This window comes from Pecten maximus, chromosome 5, assembly GCF_902652985.1.
Source record: "Pecten maximus chromosome 5, xPecMax1.1, whole genome shotgun sequence".
Lineage (NCBI taxonomy): Eukaryota > Metazoa > Mollusca > Bivalvia > Pectinida > Pectinidae > Pecten > Pecten maximus.
In genome coordinates this window covers 16,021,145-16,044,128 of record NC_047019.1, presented here as the reverse complement: position 1 = coordinate 16,044,128, position 22,984 = coordinate 16,021,145, and the positions used below count along the sequence as shown (strand labels likewise).

The window sequence follows — 22,984 nt, the reverse complement described above, 5'->3', positions numbered from 1 at the left end:
CATGATATTGTCTGTTGATGGGTTCATGAGATATCGTCAGTTGATTGGTTCACAAGATATCGTCAGTTGATTGGTTCACGAGATATTGTCAGTTGACAGGTTCATGGACATGTTGTGTACATAATGTTATCATGAACAGACGTACAGACAAAGGGATCACAACATACCCCTTACTGAAGTTAGGGGGTATAATAACGACATGCTATCACACGATATAATCACGTTCCCTTACTGTGACCTTCATAGTATTGGACGAAGAGTTTGTCTTGCCATCCACTCCTGAAATACCTTTAAATGAAGCTTCCGAAGCTGAGCTTATACAGAATTCAAGTTGTGGACAAGCATTTTGTTCTGGCCATTTGTCTTCTTCCAGCTTCATCCTTAATCTTTGTGTAAATATCTGATGTGGAGTATTAAACATTCCAGTACCACACGACCAATGTAGTAATGTTACTGATCTGGTACAGTAGTGTCTGTCCAACTAATCAACAAATAACAAGATTTCTGATGTAAGTTCTCATTTGCTGCCTCGTTTATTCACATAGACCTGAACACAAACAACAGTTGCATGATAAACCACTCACTCCATGAAATCAGACATACAAAACATTGAATTCATTCATATACAGTGTATCCATTTTAACAAATATGTGAAATGTTGATCACAAAACAGCAGCACTTGTTCACCATCTGACATTAAAAAACCTAACAGGTGAACAAAATAAAATTTGAGATCACAATTTCTCATAATGATAAGTGTACAAGACCGAGATATAGCTTGTATTATATCTGTGTTTCTATGTGGAATCAGAAAATTAAATTGTCTTACCTGATTGAACCAGAATCATAGTCTGCAGACATCATGCTTTTTTTTTTTTAATAATTTGCACATCAACTAACATACCATGTTATATGTATATTTAAATCATCACCTCTGCTAGGGATCAAACACGGAACCTCTGTCTTACTAGTCTTAGACACAACCGATCGCACTAAAGTGATCAGTGTAGCAGAGCGGTATATTGTTGTTAGTATGTACCAGGGATACATACACCTGTCACAAAGCAAACACATAAACAACAGTACCGCGGCGTGGAACAATATATGCCCTTCAAATGCCATAAAGTGTCATATACTATCTTGCAGTGAAATAAGGTTAACATCACCTTATATGTGGTAATAGGTGGCATGTTTTACCCCTTACCTTTACTTTCACTACCAAGTTAATGTTTAATTTTCAAACAGTTTGAAGATTAGCAGTAATCAGCGATTACAGACAAAGTTTCCAACTCATTAAAAACAACTTGATATCATGATTATGATTCCTACCAAGTTTCAAAGAAATGATTCGAAAAAGGATGTAGGCTTTCAGAACAAAAGTCAAACCCTGAAATATATAAAGGAGACTAACTTTTGCAAAAATAGTTGAATCAAAATGCCACTCAGAGAACCACAACTATGTACCACACTTACTACCAAGTTTCAAAGAAATCAGTTGAAAAAAATCAAATACCGAAATAAAAGGCAATAACTGTTGCATAAAATAGTTGAATCAAAATACTTTTCAGGGAAAAACACCTATATACACCATGTATCATGGTTATAATGCATACAGAGTTTCAAACAGATCGATCAATAAATGTAGGAGATCTCCAGACAAATAAAAAGTTCCCGCCAGTCAAAGAACAGTGCCATACCATTATCCTCCAGACAGGCATATAAAATAATTGTCGACTTTTTAATAGTGGCATTTATGTTGGTATGAATACGAACTGGTCATATCCCCATATATAGCTATTGCATGAAGCCTGCTAAGACTTTTCTCTGTTAAATTTTGTTGAAAGAAATTGTGTTCCTAGCAGTATGAATGTTCAAATATTTGGTAAAGATATGGAAATCAAATAACATTCTGAACCTAGTATTGTGCAATATTCTCAATATTTTTATTATCTAATGCAGATGTTTTTTTAGGAGCAGCCTAACCCCTCTAAGTGTTTGCATTTTGTGAAAATCGTATGTTATGGGAGAGAAGCATTCAAAGTCCTAAGAATGCAAATTCTTTTGTGCTCATATCCAGTATTAAGAATGTAAATACATGTAAGGATATTAACATTTTTAAATTCGTTATTTCTATTTGTAACATATACTGGTACCAATGTTTTCTAGGAATAATGAAAACTATAACACCTGCAGGTTACTGCATAGAAAGTTTCAACTAGTTCCTGCTAACTGATTTTGCTAACACAATCAAACTATTTTTCTGAACTGAACCTGTCGAAAACTGAGTTAATTATAAGGGTAGCATTATTTCTGGTAGGAACAAAATCATGCAGGGCTTAGATAACCAAGATGATCTGAGAACATCGCCTATGTTCAGTGTTGCTCTCTGCTGAACAAGACTATTATATACTACATATATCATAATGCTGTACTGCAACAAAGTCTGAAATTCATATCACAACTTAGGATATACATGTATTTATATATTTAACAAAAACAACCTTTCACTGCAGTGTTAATCATGGATAAATCTTCATTAAAAATCTAAAAAAATTGAAATTTTTATTTAATATAGACAACTGCGAACATATTGGATACAGTAATACATTATGTCACTTGCACACAAATATCCACTCTCGGTGGAATTAGGAAATACTTACGAAAAAGAATAAAACAAGCTTTAATCTGTCCGAATTATAACAAACATTCAATGTCCGGTTGTCCCTGTATTGACTTAGTCATAAAACAAATAAAAATTTCAGGAAAAATAGTCTGATAAAATTAGTCGAAATAACGTTTTACATGTTGATAAGCTTCCAGTGTATTGATGACAAGTACAAAATTAGAAGTCAATCAACATTACTTAGTTATCACCTAGTTTTGCAACCAATTTTTGCAAAATTATGCAAAAATTTGACCGGCTATTTGTCATGTTTCATGTTGCAAACCCTATGATCTAACTGTCTTTATGCAAGACAATATTATCTACCAGTAAAGCTATACGGTATCCTTTTTGTAGGAATTAGAAAGTTTTCAAATATCAAATGGATTATCTTCAAATTTGATTGAGATTGACAAATTGTCTTAATCTGGAAAATCAAGGTTGACTTTTCACTTTATCAAATATGGCTGTCAATGACAAATGTGAAAAAAACCTTCATAGCAACAATATCCTGATATTTTCTAAAGCTGATTATCTGGGTGTATGGAAAATTAGTCATGTTTTACACTTTCAGTGTAATCTTTAAATATATTTTCTTTTAATTGGCTTTATCATTAAAGGTGTTGAATTAACTTAAGTACATTAAATGTATATTTTAATTGCACAAGGAAGAAGTCATATTGAATATGTATCAACAAAACGTCCACTAATATACTGTATCAAAGGCCTCTTAAAAATCTTAACATATTACAGATTGGGACGTTTCTATTATCTTGGTACATTCTGATAAGTCCACAGACACTCGGCTCGTCTCTCAGTAGGTGTATTGACAGACGAGGCAAGTGCCTGTCATTAGTCTATACTTCTAAATCTATATACCATGGTTTAAAGCATTTCACCACACAATACTTTACACCACTGAACTGTCTTTTAAAACATGAATGAATTTACATAAAATAATTTTAGAGAGAAAAACTTTTTTTTTCATTCATAAAAGTAGCAATTCTTTCTAGAAATGGACAGTTTTGATTCTTTATAAACATTAACAATCTGTCTGAAAATGAATTCTGACTACTGGATGAGCAAATGAACTGTGATTGTGATGACACACTGGTATATCCTACGCCTGTTCAATCTCGCCGTCATTAGTCCTATTAACGCCATTCTGTATGTGTAAGAAGTCCCCAGATGATAAATCCTTCTCTCCTAACTTGTCCAAGCTTGTTGTATCTGGACTACAACTTAACTCATCACGGGATTTCCTTAAAGCACTGTCCTCGTCCAACTGGTCGAGTGCCGGTTTCCTTGGACTCCAGGCATCCTGTGATAACTCGTCCGTGCTCTCGTGGAGCTGAGTGTCTTTCCTACCTGTCCTATATTGTTCTATGGAGTCCTTCTCGTTATCTGTAGTATGATTGTGTTCAATGTTTGTGCTGGTAGAGTTCAGTGAATGTGTGTTGTAAAAATCTGAGGACATGTTTTGGTCAGTTTCCATCGGCTCTATTTCACCGTTACCATCAGGTGTCTCTGGTTGTTCTTTGGCAATATCACAGTCATGTGACGGTTCATACTTACTATCACTGTGTGCTGTCCATGTATTCTGTGGTACAGAGTCTGTGATTGGACTGTTGGGAAAACTAGATGCCTCCTGTTTTATGATTGGTTTAACGTCTGTGGGAGGCACGTTTGTGACTGGGATGGTATCTTGTGTGAGGCGGAGCTGTGCGTTTTCCTCCTGTACAAGTACCAACTGTTCCTTAGTGTCCTTGAGCTGTTGTTGTAACACATATATCATACTCTGCATGCCCTCCACATCCTCGTCAAGGTCACCCAGCAGGTCATCCAACTCTGGCAAAGAAACAAACATGGAATATAAATAGTTATCACAAGAGGAATTGGAAGAAGCAGATAAGTCATGCCTTTAGAAAACCCGAGTCTATTGTTGTATAATTTATCTCTTATAAGCATGGGAACCAGGTTTAATCTATCTTCCTCAATAAATTAGCAGAGAACAATATGCCAAGTTCTTAATAATTCTCTTCTGAATGTCAGTTATGCAATAAAAAAGTATTTTACACTTCATTTAACCTCTAATTTAAAAATAAAACTTGTGACATATCAAATTAATGAACTTGTTTGACAATGTCCGATATTGGAACTCAAAGTCATCTAGGTATGTGTAAAGTGGTAATATTGGGGAGTCATGGACACAGTGTATGATAAACTGTACATGTACTCAGCTTTCAGACAGAATATCCTTTGCCAACCAATTAAACTATACCAGACTAACCTGGTCTAGGGTTATACCAATAACAGTTCTGCTGATGAACTAAGGGCTTTAATTACATGGCTTGGCATGAGACCTCATTTAAGTATATAGCATGCCTGCCACCTTAAGACATTCTCGCATATAAATTTTAGATATTGTACATAATACAAGATATTTCCTGAGAACAAAATTTATTCATAGGTAGAAGGCCAACACTTTAAGATCAAGGCTACTGGAACAGAAAACCTATAACTCCCTTCAGGAGTGCCAGTGTAACTAGAAAAGACTAGAAAGTTGGGATTACAATATAATATTGTGAGTTAAACAATATTTGTATGTGAGCTGTTCAGCACTCCTAATGTAAGAATCATAAGACATTTTACAATAATGATTCCGACTCTTTACCAGACTGATTGGTGGTCATCTCCTGTACCAGAGTGACTTCTGTAGGGCTATCTCTCCTTCCAGCTGAGCTGTCTTTCCGGAGTTGATCACCTTTCCAAGCTCCTCATTTTCCTGGAGGAGCATCCGACACTTGGCCATCAGCCTTTTACCGGTTTGGCTGAAAGTACCAAAACAAATGGGTCACATAAAGGGGCATGTTAATTAGACAAAGGGTTTAAATCCTTACCAGGGCACACCTTGGACCTTCTCCATCACATGGGTGAACCTGGAAGAGCTATATAAAGCAAAATTAAGGTACCCTAGTTCCTTTTATTATTACCTCAAAAATAGTCTTCATACATCAAAGTTACTGAAGCAAATCTGAGCTAAATGTTACCACCACTGACAGTAAGACAAGAAGATGGCTACAAGGCATATATTCCCTTGCTGGCCTTCTGCCCGTCCAGTCTGGGTCTAGGACCCTAAAATGCATTCATTAAAGCAAATTCTAATCTATGTATCTGTAATTCTAAAAACAAATTCAACCAATCAGAAGGAAAATTCAGCCAACAGATTAACAACTATAACATTCCTTTGTAACAGTGACAGCAGACTTGAGGCTTGAATGTGTGATCTTGAAACAATAATCAAAAATATTTGTTTAAACTTGCCTCAAAATCAAAGGGACTTTGCACCCAATTCTCAACATCACAGCCTTTAACTTATAAACACACATACATATATATGTAAATACAGACTGTGGGGTCACAAACTGGTGCCAAGTCCCTGTGTTAAATCAGAGGAAATCAAATCCAATAAAATGGTGGTTGGAGATTTTCTATTCAAAGCTACCTTGGCCTTGTACAAGACCTAGAAGCATTAATTTATTGGGAGATACTTTTTTCTTCAAAACAAAATGAAAATTCGAAACTGTAGTAATGACACAATATGGGTAACACTATATGCCCCTTCACTTTTACATGATTGAGGCATCAACATTTCAACCTGTAGAATTATATCTTTATTTAACAAATGTATAACTAGAATTGTACCATGTCATAATATTACACTTTAAAAATATTGATAAAGTTTTACATCTAATAATAAATATGCAGTGATTTTTTTACCCGCATAAATATTAAAATATATGATTAAAATATTGTTCATGAAATAGTGCAGTTTGTAAGTGTAAATGATCCAAAAACAAAGTTTTATAACTAATTCGTTCAACTCTTTCAATAGTATCAAATAGAAGTAAATTCTCCCAAGACTACAAGGGAGACAATCTACTATATTGATAAAAATCACAAATACTGCTGGAGAAATAATATTTCTTTCACAGCTTCATAATTAAGGAACAAGGTGATTACTAAAGTAACCCACATACTGGGCCGAATTATCTGCCTGCTACACTCTGACAAATGTCAATCTTTTTCATGAAAATTGTATCTTCCCATAGCACCTTATGACCAGATATTGGAATCCCCCTCAAAATCTATTTTCCAAAATTTCAAAACCATTTCTGAGAATGAATCTACTTATAATATAAACTATTAACACTTGAGCAATAATTTTTTTTATTTCTTTTCGAGCTAGATATCTTAGATTTTAACTGGTGTACAGGTACATCTTTTCCCATTATTACACCTTATAAGTTTATCATTTTGCCCTGTGATCATTATAACTTGACTAATGATTGCACAATATAACTATGGTGTCTGAAAATTGATGTTTCGAGGATTTGTATCAATTATCATTTTTTTAGAGAGAAACTTTCCATTATTAAAATTATCTACAAATAGCTAACTAAATGTAACACTCCATGGAATCAAACTTTGTCTGTGGTAAGCTATTCAGAATGTTACACAATGATAATTTGCTGTTACCTTCAGGAAATATCAAATTAATATATTTCCAAAATTGTAAGAACAGTCTCTAATCAAAGGTGGTTAGTACAAACATTTGTCAAATGCTGATTATAATTATAACAAAGGTATATAAATTGTATGTCATAATCGATTTGTTCAAAATGCTTGCTAAACACCTTTTTCCGTAATTATATGTCATAACAATGAATAAATTCACCAGCAATGGAAAGACTATTTAGCATTTATGCAGTATGAATGCGAATCTCCATATTCATACTAATATATTTTATTAATCCTGCTCAGGATTTATATAACATGTACTTAAATACTGACATAATAGATTTGCATTCATACGGACTAAAATGTGAATAGTTCTGAATTCAAGAATTCTCTAAAGAAGTGTCTGTATCAAATGTAATCCTAAAATGTAAGTGTTATTACATCACCAAACCGTTTGATTCTAATGTTAATTGATGTATGAGCAGAAGCATCAAAATAACACTGATCTCATCCCCTTGAACACATTTTGGAATTTTGCAGCAAAAAATGTAAATAACCAATCATTACTGATTAATCCCCCTTATTAACAAATTCTCAGATTTCAGAAATAGGTTCTTATGTATACTTATGTATCAGGGGTTTGTGATGTATATATCACAGACACTACATTTATCAATTAATTTGCAGTCACTGTTTTTTTGTTTTGTTTATCCCAGTTATTAAACTGTCAAAACATCAATCAATTTTAAAAATATAGAAACCAGAAATACAAAACAAATACATATCAAGTTGATTGTAACAAGTACTTGATATTGACAAGAAAACAATACACTTTGAGATAATGTAATTACACAACAATACACTTTGAAATAATGTAATTACACAACATGTATAGCAAATCACACTTTACTCTTAAAACTGTTTTAGGTTGAGAAACACATTTCTAAAAGTGCTAAGTTATTCAAATTTTAAGACCACTAGTTTCACATCAGGATTGAAGCTTTTTGAAAAGATGATTTAGTAATGACCATACAATTTAATTTGAAGTATGCAATTAATTATACATTTTTACAATAACATATTGGGCAGGACAATTTCTTTTTTTTTCTTGTGTGTTCTCATCAAAATTAAAATTTTAAGCCAGTGTTATAGAAAATACATCTGAATTAAAATGTTCTACATTTACATAAAATAAACTGATAAGATTTGTAGATGACTGATATGGCTTAACATTGTATGTATACAGTATAATCTTCAATACTGGAGAGAAGTTATCAATTTTTTGGCTAGATTCCAGAATGATAAAAACCCTTCTGGTAGTAAAATATGACTTTCCGCTAGAGTATAGCATGTTTAATTGATAAAACACTACTGCACAGTTACATGTTGTGTAACACATTATGCAATACATTATCAACCCAGACATGTGTAATCCACACTTATCTTTCTTTTCATACACTCAACATATTACACCTAGCAGAGAGACCTGAATTCTTTAAAACGACTAAATCAGCATATCTCCTGCAGTGATCAGTATATCACTTCCTGAAAGACACCGATCACAGCTTCTTACAATTTATTTTTACTTTTGGCAGTACACTGTATATCTGATTAAACTGAAAAGCTGACTTTTTGAAAACAAGATTAAAGGAAACCAGTTTTGCAGTGACTTGGTTTCACTATCTCTTTTATAAGAAAAGGTAAAAAAGTTCCTGCATGTGTTTGTATGAAAAGAAATTATGTCATTTAAAAACAAGCCAGTATTTAAAGAGACATTAATAGAATCACACAATCATTACAGGACATAACCTGGAGTATCAAGTACACTGTAAGGGCCCATGTGATTCTACCAAGGGTATATTTATATACGTGTGACTTCTTCCTACCACATAAGGTGTTTCTCTGTGTTTTCCTTTCTGATTACATTGGAACTTCTCATCTTAAATCAAAAAGTTCCCACGAACCAATTTGACACAAGAAATTCACGCAAATATGGAAATTCCCATTAAAAAATCATTAATTTCTTACGATATGTTATTTAAAATTTCCAACTTGTTGAAAATGTATCTTTGAAACAAATTATACATAGTAAACAAGGATCTTCTGTTAATAAATCACAGTATAAGATCAATGATAATTGCTCAAGGAACTTTGAAATCAGGAATAATGTAAAATAATAAAACATTAATTAATATCAAATTGACAATGTCATTTCCAAAGAAACTGAAGTCATCACATGTATACAACCCTTTCAGTGTATTTGTTATAAATGTTGGTACCTTGTAATCTGTACAACAGCATCTATCTCTAGAACAGGGTTTGACAAACAATGAATACTAATTCTGGGTAATTTATATTGATTATAAACTTATAAAGAATGGTGAATTATTTTCTGACCTTTTTTAATTAATTTTGCAATATATTTTACACTGTACTACAACAAGGTGTTTCTATTGTTTTTTTCTTCTATAATCTAAGTTAGAAATAATTCTCTTCAAACTATCATATTTAAAGGAGAAAACTGCTGTGTGAGTTTCAAGATACCAAAAATTAAGTACACTGCTCATTTCAGCGAATCAAAAATGTAAAAACTTTAAAACCTTTGTCTAGGTAGAAAACACAAAACACAAATTTCATTTCAAGCAGATATCACATCTGATGTTTGCTTGAGATGTTTCCACCACGCTCCAATCAGCTCCAAAGAAATTTTAAGAATGCACTTTTTTTTCACATTTTGAATGAGCAAACACATTTGATCACACAGTATCTCATTTTAACTGTTTGATGACAGGATGCACGTTTGCACTTTTTTCTTCACTCCTTTCATCAGCACAATATCATAAACACTATGTTCATTTGAATAAGAAACACAAATCTTCTCAGTTTGTAGAAGAAACTGAAAGATGTTTTTATTGGGCAAAACACTGCATTACCTGGATTTAAAAAAATCTTATCAAACACACTGAACGCTGTGTTTCATTCTGACAGCTGATTCTCTACTTTTGATATATCTCACACTACCAGGTATTTCAGACAGTTCTAGCATAATCACCTGTAATTTCACACATATTTTTTTGGACCGATTCATACCATTCATCAGGTAGTGAAACACATTATCTTCTTCGATCAAACATCATTTATTGGGATTTCCTCATGTGGAACACTGCAGCTTTTGCTCTTGTATCTCACTTCAGAAAATTCACGATTCCTGCATGACAACCTTTTATTTCTCTTTATTTCCATGTACTTCCAGAAGTGATGAATTCTCTCTATTTGTGTGTACTTCCTGAAGTGATGAATTCTCTCTATTTCTGCGTACTTCCTGAAGTGATGAATTCTCTCTATTTCCAAGTACTTCTAGACGTGATGAATTCTCTCTATTTATACGTACTTCCTGAAGTGATGAATTCTCTCTATTTCCGCGTACTTCCTGAAGTGATGAATTCTCTCTATTTCCGCGTACTTCCTGAAGTGATGAATTCTCTCTATTTCCGCGTACTTCCTGAAGTGATGAATTCTCTCTATTTATACGTACTTCCTGAAGTGATGAATTCTCTCTATTTGTACGTACTTCCTGAAGTGATGAATTTTCTCTATTTACGTGTACTTCCAGCTGCTGTGATGAATTACATCCCTCTCCTTAACATCCCTTTCTTGGTTGAGTTAATATGTTTGGATGACCTTGCATCTTTTCTCAAAGTGATATAAAGCGAAGCAGAAGTTATTAGCTTTTCATCTGTGGTGTAATCGCCTTTACAATCAGTCTACACTGCAGATAACTTGTTGCCAAGTGTTGTCTATGGTAAGGGAATAGTCAATTTGGTTTGGTTTACATCAATGAAGTGAGTACTTATCTGAATTGAACATAAAACCTTTCCTTAACACGTTCCAGTTCATTATGGTTTACGATTACCACAAAGTCAATGTAAAGGAACTGTTTCCATATAAAGGAATTGTTTCAAATTTACTTCTTTCAACCAGAACAAAGTTTCGAATGGAAGTTCTTAAAGCACTTTCTTTGTAGTTGTTGGAAATTGTTTAGAGAAAGCACTATAAAGTGAAGCTGTCCCTCTCTTACATCGCTATGGTTACTATAGGTTACAGTCATGTAAATAAACATGTCCCAACACAATTTCTTGCTCACTCAAGACATTTTTGAAAGTTTGTTGGAGCAGCACCTTCTTTCGTCTTTATTTCAGTTTAAATAACACCAACTGTCTGTATTTGAAATTGAAGAAGTGCTAGACCAGAGGTACTTAGCAGAAATGTAGATTTCTTCTTATTGCTTTGGCCTTCGATGACGTTTTGTCGTTGTTTTGGCCTTTGATGATGTTTTGTCGTTGTTTTGGCCTTTGATGATGTTTTGTCGTTGTTTTGGCCTTTGATGATGTTTTGTCGTTGCTTTGGCCTTTGATGACGTTTTGTCGTTGTTTTGGCCTTTGATGATGTTTTGTCGTTGTTTTGGCCTTTGATGATGTTTTGTCATTGTTTTGGCCTTCGATGATTTTTTGTCGGTGTTTAAGCCTTTGATGATTTTTGTCGTTGTTTTGGCCTTTGATGTTTTGCTGTTGTTTTGGTCTTTGATGATTTTTGTCGTTGTTTTGGCCCTTGATGTTTAGTTGTTGTTTTGGTCTTTTGTGATGTTCTCTAGTTGTATTTTCCTATGATAATGTCTCCTCTTTTTTTTTCTGGTTCATCATTTATTGTTTTCGTCGATATCCAAGTACTCTGTGTGTAAAATCTACTTCCACTTTTATCCTTGACATCTTTTATCCGACGACCATTACTTAACGTCTTGGCACGTATGATGAACCTTCAGTTGTTTCTTAGTAGAGATGATACTTTTAGTCGAGTAACGTTTTTCTGGTGATGTTGAATATTTTTGTATAACAGATGATCTGATTTCGACTTCTGTCACGACATTCTTTTACGAGATGAGGTGCGAGTGCATACATACACTTGACTGTTAGAAGTACATATATATAATTCAAAATGATCTTCATGTGACTTGCGTTAAAGATGGGTCAAAGCAAGTTCTCTTGTTCCTTAGAGTCGTGTTTTTTCCCCAGTTATAATTTTTCTCTGTTGGCCTTGTAGTCTACACTGATATCGATATCCAGCATGACCTAATTTAGAAACATGGAACAAATTATTTCTTTTTCTTCACTTGGTATATTCTTTTATTTTTTTTTTATTTCGAAATTTCCCCCCCTTGGTTACGATGTACTGCAAATTTGGTCGATGATCAGCTAACTAACGATCTGTATTTTCGATTCTCACATCTGCTGGCAATAACCAGGACACATCAATGATTTACCACAATCAATACAGATCAGCATGGAGAGATTTTCATAAATTTTGCACTTATTTCGACTCCAACCTAACACTTAAGATCTATAAGCACAGAACCGGAAATTCAGAAATCCTCATCAAAGCAATATTAAAATTATGGTCACACATAGTTTTTTCTCTCTCCAATAATTACACATTGAATTTATGCTTTCACTCAAATGATTCACAAGAACAGCTAATTACTAACACCAAGACACAGAAGCTACTTCCACACAGCTGTCAAATTTCCCTCTTCATTCACTTCTTGTAAAAATCAGGCAGCAGATTTCCTCAGGAATTCATCAAAGAATATTTTTCACACACTTTTTTCATATTTTTTTTTTTTTTTTGCAAACATTTTTCATATCTACTTAGTTTTCCCAGGCCTGTAAATTGGAAACAACACACAAAACAATCTTCTTCCTGAAAATCAACAGCATTTTTATGTTCACGGAACTATAAGTAAACATGGTAAGTCTGTCATGGCTGTGTAATTATCAGTATTTATATATCTGATTCATTTTTATGACAGGAAGCACCCCTCTGAACCATTGTGTTTTATTACATCAAAAATCATGACATTAGATCATTAATTTTGAAGAAATTTGATCCGTTACACTTTCAGTTGAATTCTATTTTGCCTTTGATAGATATGTTACCTTTGTTTTGGTAAAAATGACATATTTTGATCCCTTTTCCTTGTATACTGATATTCCAGATGCCTAGTTATCATGTAACAATTCAAGAAAATTTTGTGATAACTCATATAAGTCACTTCTATTTAATTAAATCTTATTTCATTGTTTGTGAAACATGTATGTATCCCTTCCTTCTTTGATGGGAATGGACAAAGTCATTTCTAAAGATTATAACTAATATATGCAAAAAATTGTTATATGTCGGAAATATTTTCTCATAAAATTCAATTCTGACAGATGACAACCTGACCAATTCCTGGTGCACACAGACTTCATGTGATTTGATCACGAGATACTTACTTTGTGACACAACTGATCACAAACACTTTAAAGTCATTTGTTTACTCATTTAGATAGCAATTAAGAAAACAACAGACAACATAATGATCTCTAAATATGCAGACTAACATCTTAATATAAATAAAGACCACAAGCACTGAGTAATAGAAAAGATATTAGAAGTAGCAGCAAACGAAAGGTAAAAAGTAACTCTAAAGTAGGTGTTTTACAAAGATAATTTACCAATGCTTTTTTACTGGTACCTAGAGGTTCACTATTGCTACAGGTACACAGGCTTAGCTGATGATCTTTAATTTTTTTTTATAAATGTGCATTTATTTTGAATATTTACCTTAAAATAAGGAGATGATAGTAACCTGTCACTCATTATTCTGACCCCTGACTTCTATGACCTTTTATAGTTATAATATATGCAACAATTATGAATATACATTTGTGATTCTAATGATGCAGTTTATGTTTCATGGATACAGAGGCCATAGTTAATGAAAATCATGGTTAGCACTGGGTTTTTCATATATATATATATAGCGTCCTTTTTAGATTAATGCTTCAAAGGCTATGGGGACGGCTACAACCTCTCTCAATAATACTGACAAAATCACAAGTCAGGAATATATTCCATCTGGTAGGAATACTTATGGATGTATAGTTACACAGGACACCGTTTTGGTCAGTATGTATAGTTACACAGGACACTGTCTTGGTCAGTATATACAGTTACACAGGACACCGTCTTGGTCAGTATGTAGAGTTACACAGGATACTGTCTTGGTCAGTATATACAGTTACACAGGACACTGTCTTGTTCAGTATGTATAGTTACACAGGACACCGTCTTGTTCAGTATGTATAGTTACACAGGACACAGGACACCGTCTTGTTCAGTATGTACGGTTACACAGGACACCGTCTTGGTCAGTATATACAGTTACACAGGACGACGTCTTGGTCAGTATGTACAGTTACACAGGACACCGTCTTGGTCAGTATGTATAGTTACACAGGACACTGTCTTGTTCAGTATGAACAGTTACACAGGACACCGTCTTGGTCAGTATGTACAGTTACACAGGACACCGTCTTGGTCAGTATGAACAGTTACACAGGACACCGTCTTGGTCAGTATGTTGTTAATGGCTGATAATCTAACGACAGATAAGTTGTATCTTCAATCCCCATGTACTTTGATGGTTTAAATACTATGCTATATGATTGTTTAAATTACTTTGTATCTGTGATTTTTGTTGTCATTACTCATGAAGGCGATAACATAAGTACCTGAGCATAGGTTTTGTTTTTTCATTATGTAAATAGCATTTGTGTATAGTTACAGGGATCACTTTGGGCAGAGATTTGGGGATTTTTACCCACGTTTTTGAAAAAAATCTCATTAAAAATTCAAAATTGTACCTCTTTATACAGACAAATCTCAAAGGAATTTTGCTAATCTCATAAAATCTCCCATAGGTTTTAAGAGCCAGAGTTATCCCTGTAGTTACACAGGACACAGTCTTGTTCAGTATGTACAGTTACACAGGATACTGTCTTGGTCAGTATGTATAGTTACACAGGACACCGTCTTGTTCAGTATGTACAGTTACACAGGACACCGTCTTGGTCAGTATGTACAGTTACACAGGATACTGTCTTGGTCAGTATGTACAGTTACACAGGACACTGTCTTGGTCAGTATATAGTTACACAGGACACCGTCTCGGTCAGTATGTACAGTTACCCAGGACACTGTCTTGGTCAGTATATACAGTTACACAGGACACCGTCTTGGTCAGTATGTACAGTTACACAGGACACTGTCTTGGTCAGTATGTACAGTTACACAGGACACCGTCTTGGTCAGTATGTACAGTTACACAGGACGACGTCTTGGTCAGTATGTATAGTTACACAGGACACCGTCTTGTTCAGTATGTACAGTTACACAGGACACCGTCTTGTTCAGTATGTATAGTTACACAGGACACCGTCTTGGTCAGTATGTACAGTTACACAGGACATCGTCTTGGTCAGTATATACAGTTACACAGGACACCGTCTTGGTCAGTATATATAGTTACACAGGACACCGTCTTGGTCAGTATGTACAGTTACACAGGATACTGTCTTGGTCAGTATATACAGTTACACAGGATACTGTCTTGGTCAGTATGTACAGTTACACAGGACACCGTCTTGGTCAGTATGTACAGTTACACAGGATACTGTCTTGGTCAGTATGTACAGTTACACAGGATACTGTCTTGGTCAGTATGTACAGTTACACAGGACATCGTCTTGGTCAGTATGTATAGTTACACAGGACACCGTTTTGGTCAGTATGTATAGTTACACAGGACATCGTCTTGTTCAGTATGTACAGTTACACAGGACACCGTCTTGGTCAGTATGTACAGTTACACAGGACACCGTCTTGTTCAGTATGTACGGTTACACAGGACACCGTCTTGGTCAGTATATACAGTTACACAGGACGACGTCTTGGTCAGTATGTACAGTTACACAGGACACCGTCTTGGTCAGTATGTATAGTTACACAGGACACCGTTTTGGTCAGTATGTATAGTTACACAGGACATCGTCTTGTTCAGTATGTACAGTTACACAGGACACCGTCTTGGTCAGTATGTACAGTTACACAGGACACCGTCTTGTTCAGTATGTACGGTTACACAGGACACCGTCTTGGTCAGTATATACAGTTACACAGGACGACGTCTTGGTCAGTATGTACAGTTACACAGGACACCGTCTTGGTCAGTATGTATAGTTACACAGGACACCGTCTTGGTCAGTATGTATAGTTACACAGGACACCGTCTTAGTCAGTATGTTGTTAATGGCTGATAATCTAACGACAGATAAGTTGTACCTTCAATCCCCATGTACTTTGATGGTTTAAATACTATGCTATATGATTGTGTTTAAATTACTTTGTATCTGTGATTTTTGTTGTCGTTACTCATGAAGGTGATAACATAAGTACCTGAGCATAGGTTTTGTTTTTTCATTATGTAAATAGCATTTAAATGTTATGACAGGTTTCTCAAAATGGAGTTGGACATCACAACAGTAAACCACAATCATGTCACCCTTTTATAGATGACAAAGTATATAAACATGAACTAGCAATCCATCCCATCTTGGAAATCAAACAAATCATCATTCACTAAGTATGCATTTTGATCACCTTTATGGCAAACAATATAATTTGTTTTTTGTTTTTTTTTGTTTTAGAGTTGAAACCTGGGTTATTAGACATTGGCAAAGCTGACGAAAAATCATGTCTTCATCACTGAACTCAACAGTAGATTTTCAAAGGACACCATTAAAATGTCTTCATTTTAAATCCGCCATAAAAATTAATGCAGTAACTTTTCCTATGAAGCCAATAGTAAGTGATTTTGTTAAGATGGGATGGGGAAAACATCAAAGCAGACAATCACATGTACGAATAAACACAAAGCTAATAAAAAAGTACAGTCAAACCGGTCTATAACGACCGCCCAAGGGGAGGCAGAAAAACGGTCACTATAGACAGGTTGCCTTTATAGACAGGTCAAAATTATCGCACCAACTAATTTACGTGAAATTGCCATAAATAACTTGTCATTGAACAGGGCATTCAGAAGACCAGTCAGAAGTCAAATAAATGCATAAACTTTATCTGAAGGGTTTAATCTTTAATGATTTTGTGGACCCAAAGACAAAATATAACTCAAAATGGTCTTATGGATACTTTTTTAAAAATATTTTGTTCTGAAATAATGCTATATGTATCTATCAAGTTATCTCCCTTTCTTTCTTAAATTAAAAAAAAAGAATACACAATAATTAATTAGTTAATCATATTTGTGTTACTATTAATTATTTTGTGATATAGTCTAACTTCTTAAAACCAAAAGATTTTTTTGTCCGACCCAAATTGAAATCCGGATATTTGTGGCAGTTTACGACTTTTTATTAGTATTGACTAATTAAAGATGGCGGCAGTACAAACGCTAGTACCGACAGTTACGATTAAGAAAGGCATTATTGACTTTCATGTGAGTAAATCTTGTTGACAGATATAACCAGTGTTTGTTATTGAAGTGATGTATCCTAGTTGTAATCACAAAATTAACTGATCGTGTCAAATGAAGCCACCTATGCACAGTTGTAATGTAATACCGACACGCATGGTGACCCGACTCCTCTCTCACCGAGCCCCAGGCCAGGGCAGCTACAGTAATTATGGACAAACAGGTGGTAGGGGTCTTTTGTTTATATAATCAGGCCAGGGTTGTGGCGGTCCTTTGTTTGTATAATCATGCCAGGGTCGATGTGTTCCGGGGATTTTATGAGGGATGACTGCCGAGTGCAGAAGATGGCTGACAGAAATCGGTCGCTATAGGAAACAAATTAGCGACCGCCGTTCCAAAATCACCGGTCGTTAGTCACATTAGACAGGTAGTCGCTATACAGAGGGTCGTTATATAGTAAAATATCACGGGGAATCTTAAAATCGGTTGTTATAGACAGGCAGTCGTTATATACAGGAAGTCGTTAGAGCAGGTTTGACTGTACTTATTAAACTAATGATGAATGAATGACTGCATATGTACATGTAAGTATAACAATACTTGAATATCAATAATGTTCCCAACATAACACATGATGTCTAATGGAAAGTACACGATATAGGAAATATATCAAAAGTGAGGTTCACATTACAAAAACATTACTACTATAATTCCAAACAATGAGGATTTATTATAGAACAAAATCTTTCACCCCCAGATCTAACCAAAGATGACCATCTTGGAATCGTTTGTCCTCCATTTTATCTCTGAAGCAAACTAACAAAACACTTTCAATATCTCTGAAACTAATGGAACATTTTCAATCTATCTCAAGCACTTTCTGAATGCTTAACACACCATCCAAATTTCATAATTTTATGAAGACAAGTATACAGTGTTATGGATCAGTATCTATATACAAACCTTTGATCAACTGTTAATTAACTCCAGGTAAATATGTCTCTGAAATGTTTCTTAAAAAGTCAGGTTCTATCTGATTACGTCTTTCCGTTACTCTGATTTCAAAGCCAAGGGCAGTTCATTTTTATCAATAAGGACGAGAAATGGATAAGGATGTGATGCTACAGTTTTTGGGGTGTTTATTTCTTCTTAATGATAGGAAGATAATAAAATGTAAAAAAAAAAAAAAAAAATATAGTGGCAGCAACAGTTCTGTCCCAAGATTCGCGACAAATTGTCACTCCGCACTATGAGCAGTAACAGCAATGAGCAGGACTTTATCCACGGGCGATAACTCAATTAATACCTAACGGTAGGATGAACTTCAGGGGTTCAGTGCCCGTCCTGTAATGAACACAGTCTGGGTATTGGCCTTTCAGCATCATACCAATAGTTTGTGGTCAGTATACCTTGTGTGTGTCAATTAATAATCTGAGTTCAAATTCGGAAACAGCCACAGCGAGTTCAACCTTTGGCTAAAATCTCGGGAACTGACCGATGGTCTGTTTCGGACACTTTCCTGAGCGCATCAGACACCTTTGGCTGCAGTGGTACAATACGAACCTGATACGGACATTACAAACTAAAATGGAAACAAAGCTCGAGAAGCCTTACATGTCATGTTGGCAATGAATTGGTCAGTATTATAAGAGTTATCAAAAGGGGTGATAGGCACCTGTCTGGTGTGAACTTCCAAGCACTTAGTTCATTTTGGGTTTGTTTGAGTTTCTCCTGTGATTCATCCATTTCCTTGGTGATTCTCTGGAATACGAGATTGACAGCAGGGTCCAACAGCATAGATCTTAGTTGAGCCGAGTTTTGGGTCTGCGCTTGTTTCATTTCCGCAATTTGGTTCTGAGAATGAAAACAGCAAGAGAGTGACAATATCATTAAAAGAGCGGTCACATCATTAACAAAGAGAGCTTGAGTGTTATAATTTTCAGGTATTTATTAAACAGAAATTCTTGCAAGGCAACACAATACTGACTTGTCTACATTAAACAGGGAAGTGATTTTCAAATTCAAGTTATTATTGTGCTTCTAAACACAATTGGAAATTCATCAAATCAACTTTTTTATGAAAAAACTATTGAATCTTACACAATGCCTTTATCGTTATGTTTTGCCTTTAAATACATAATCAATTATATTCTAACCTCCAAAGAACTTAGAACTTCTGTAACATAAAAGGCTAAAGCCCACACAAATAGCACAACAGTTAAAATTCTGAGCATATTAACATATTTAATGTTCTAATATAATAAGTAAATATTTTGCCTCCAGAATGGCTTAACCGATAACAAATGCAAAAAGATTTTTTTTACTAGTCCAGTTTGATTTCATTAACCTTTATCTACTTAAAAAAATGAAACTGAATGAAGTAAAGCATACAATGTAGTCCTGTAGCTCCTGCTCCTTAGTGGCGAGGCGGTGCACCAGGGTACTCTCTCGCCTCACATTTTCACGAAGCTGCTGCTTCATTTTCTCCTCCATTTCTTTGACATCCCCATCATCTTCTTGAGAAAGAAAATTTGAAAATAATTTTCCATGCATTTCATTTTCCTTATCATTGGACATTTTTGTTTATTTTATTCACTTTATTTATTTGTTTACCGGTTGTTACATACTCCCTGGAATATCAAAAGATAATGAGCCAGTAACAAATTTCTTGTTGATACATACCCCCTTTCCGACCTCGTGGCTGTCTTTCTTCTAGATACCGGACATACTTTTCTTGTTCTTTCACCCTGGCAAATATAATATAAAAGAGATTTAACTAACACAAACTTTATTTCATCTTTTTTTCTTCTTTTCTAACGGCAAGTTACAAAACTTTGGTTATAGAATTTAAAAGGATCATTTGGCAATAACTGGCTCATACATTTCATGTTAATCAAGGAGACTTCTTCGATTATAAATAACAGATAATTCTTTATCATTCTTACTTGTTAATCAATTCTTCTCGGGTGAGTTCATTAAGATCCACTGTTTCCATTTTCACCTGAAAACAACAAACATAAATTAAGTATACATTTCAGGGAAATGCAAAGTGTTGATGAAATTAAACTTATGACAAGTTTTATGCCTATTCAATATTGATTGTTCAAATGTCTAGCATCGATACAAAGCTCTGATAAGCACTGTACAAAGATTTTCTGTCCAGATAAAGGATTCATAGAGCTACATTTGGTCATGTTTTAACGTTTGTTTAGTTACTCAGCCTACTGGAGACATTCCTTTATTGAAATTTCTTACCCTCTTTGGTGATGGCGGACTGTCCGTCATGATTAATATTTAACCTGAAAAATGAATGATATATATTCATTTTGTTATAATGAAGACCATGAAAAACATGTTTAAGAAATGGATGACACATGATAATCCAACACATATATAACATCATATCCATATATACAAATTAGATATATAGTGCACTCTGTCTAAACCGGACACCTTTGGGACCACAAAATAAAGCCGGTTTGTAGACAGTTCCGGATTGTAGAGATTCTACTTGATATCGTCGTTGAATGCAAAAAAAATAAATAAATAATAATAAAAGATATATAACAAAGAAGATGTCATTGTGCATTATTCATGCATATACAAAATTTGAATTGAATAACATAATTTAATTCAACACTGGCAATATGACACTATGTGTACGTTACATCGGTTAAAAATAATCACTGATCGTTTTTTGTTTTAAGAGGCCTTCCACTGAGTCCGAACAATCAACCGATCTGACACTTTCTATAAGTGCAGATTCCCAATCTGAAAAAGTAGCCTCAATTTCAATTGGTCCTTAATGTTGGCGGCTGTCGTACGCGTGAGATCCATGTTTGTTGATAATAGAAACGGAGTCATATAAAAGGTACATTTAGTATGTCGTCACCATCATCTCACACTTCCTCATCCGGGTACGTACGTGTAGTGAGGTCCCCGAAGGGGAAGCCAGCCAGCATGAAACATTTCTTAATTACGATACATTTACAAACACGTAACAGTATTGGTATAAATTGTCCGGATTATGCAGAGTATATTTACTATAAATAAAGAAGGGGATTTTCGGGACCAAATTATTTGGCCGGTTTTGGCAAATATCCGGATTGGACAGAGTCCGGTTTGGACAGAGTGTACTGTAATTGCTAAGGCGCTGACCCGTTTGAGGTTTGTTGTTGAACTTGGAAAAAAAACAATGTAGCTTTATATAGGTAATTGGTTTATTTTAATGTAAGTATTTGAAGAATTCTTAATTATACCATCATTTAAGATTTTCAATTCATTTGAAGAAAACAATGGTCAGGATGTTTAGTTAACCCTCAAGTTTTAGCAATTTCTGAAGTCAAATCATTATTTCTCAAAAATCTGAACCATGCACCATTGGTGGAGTTGACTGTTTACACTTCAGGGTTAATTTCTGCTAACCAGGTAATATAAAGTGAGCAATACTAACACTTTCAGTTTCATTTTCTATTTATGCATTAATATTGTTTCTGGGAACCGAAAGACTGACATGTCTTTCTAAGCAAATATTAAAGTTAAAAGAAACAAAGACTACTTTTGTGTGCTTTATCATGATCACTTGAAGATTATTAAATCATTGATCGTTATTCTCACGAGCATAAAACATTCGGCATTGGAATTTACACCTCTGTTGCGTCTTAGTAACACTGAAATAATGAGTACGAAAGTCAAACCAAAGACGCAGATATGAGAATAACTAAATAATAATGAACATGAAAGGGACAGAGGTCAATAATAATCCAAAATACATCTAGTGCTACGAGATATATATAAGACTAAACCTCAGTAAACGATTCTTTAAAAAAAACGTTGAGATGGCGTCGATTTCATGGATTTTGACTCGCCACGCCTTATTACTTCCTTGAAACCTTTCTAAACAAAACGTTTGTCGTGTACATTAGATATTCATAATTCATCAAGCGTTACTATTTTAGTTCACCTGGACTTTCTTTACACTTGTTGGCGACGAAATTCTGCAATCAAAGGGAAATTTCAACGCTGCTTCAAGCTGTCCATCGACACAAGGGGGCCGCCATATGTAATTAACATAGGAATTATGGGAAGACTGAAATAGGAATAAGTAATAATAATTTTTATTTCGATTTAAGATATGTTTGTAATGATTTAGAATATTTTTTACTTGATTTTTTATGAAAAACGTTAATTGTTAAATGCTTAGACGATAATTATGAAAAAAATATATTATTTCAAATGGTCAGTATAAACTTAGACTTTTATATAAAAGATACGGAACGAAAAAAGATCAGTACATTATATCTTTTTATGAAACAATACATGAATGTACGCAAAAAAATGATAGTATTTCATTACATTGTCTTGAATTTAATGCCATCGATAAATGCAATTATAATGTAGTTTCTTTCTCGTTTTTTATTCGTTTCTTTTCA

The 22,984-nt window shown here is 34.4% G+C and overlaps 1 protein-coding gene across 1 annotated transcript; it reads right to left on the bottom strand.

The window, feature by feature from the left end:
* Window positions 1-510: 510 nt before the first annotated feature.
* LOC117327310 (pre-mRNA-splicing regulator WTAP-like) lies at window positions 511-22,619 on the bottom strand. Its single transcript, XM_033884233.1, is given in 9 exon segments — window positions 511-4,510; window positions 5,337-5,370; window positions 5,373-5,493; window positions 19,228-19,406; window positions 19,944-20,068; window positions 20,235-20,299; window positions 20,498-20,553; window positions 20,808-20,851; window positions 22,516-22,619. Coding segments are annotated over 8 exon segments (1,338 nt in total). The 5' UTR covers window positions 20,838-20,851; window positions 22,516-22,619; the 3' UTR covers window positions 511-3,782.
* Window positions 22,620-22,984: the final 365 nt, after the last annotated feature.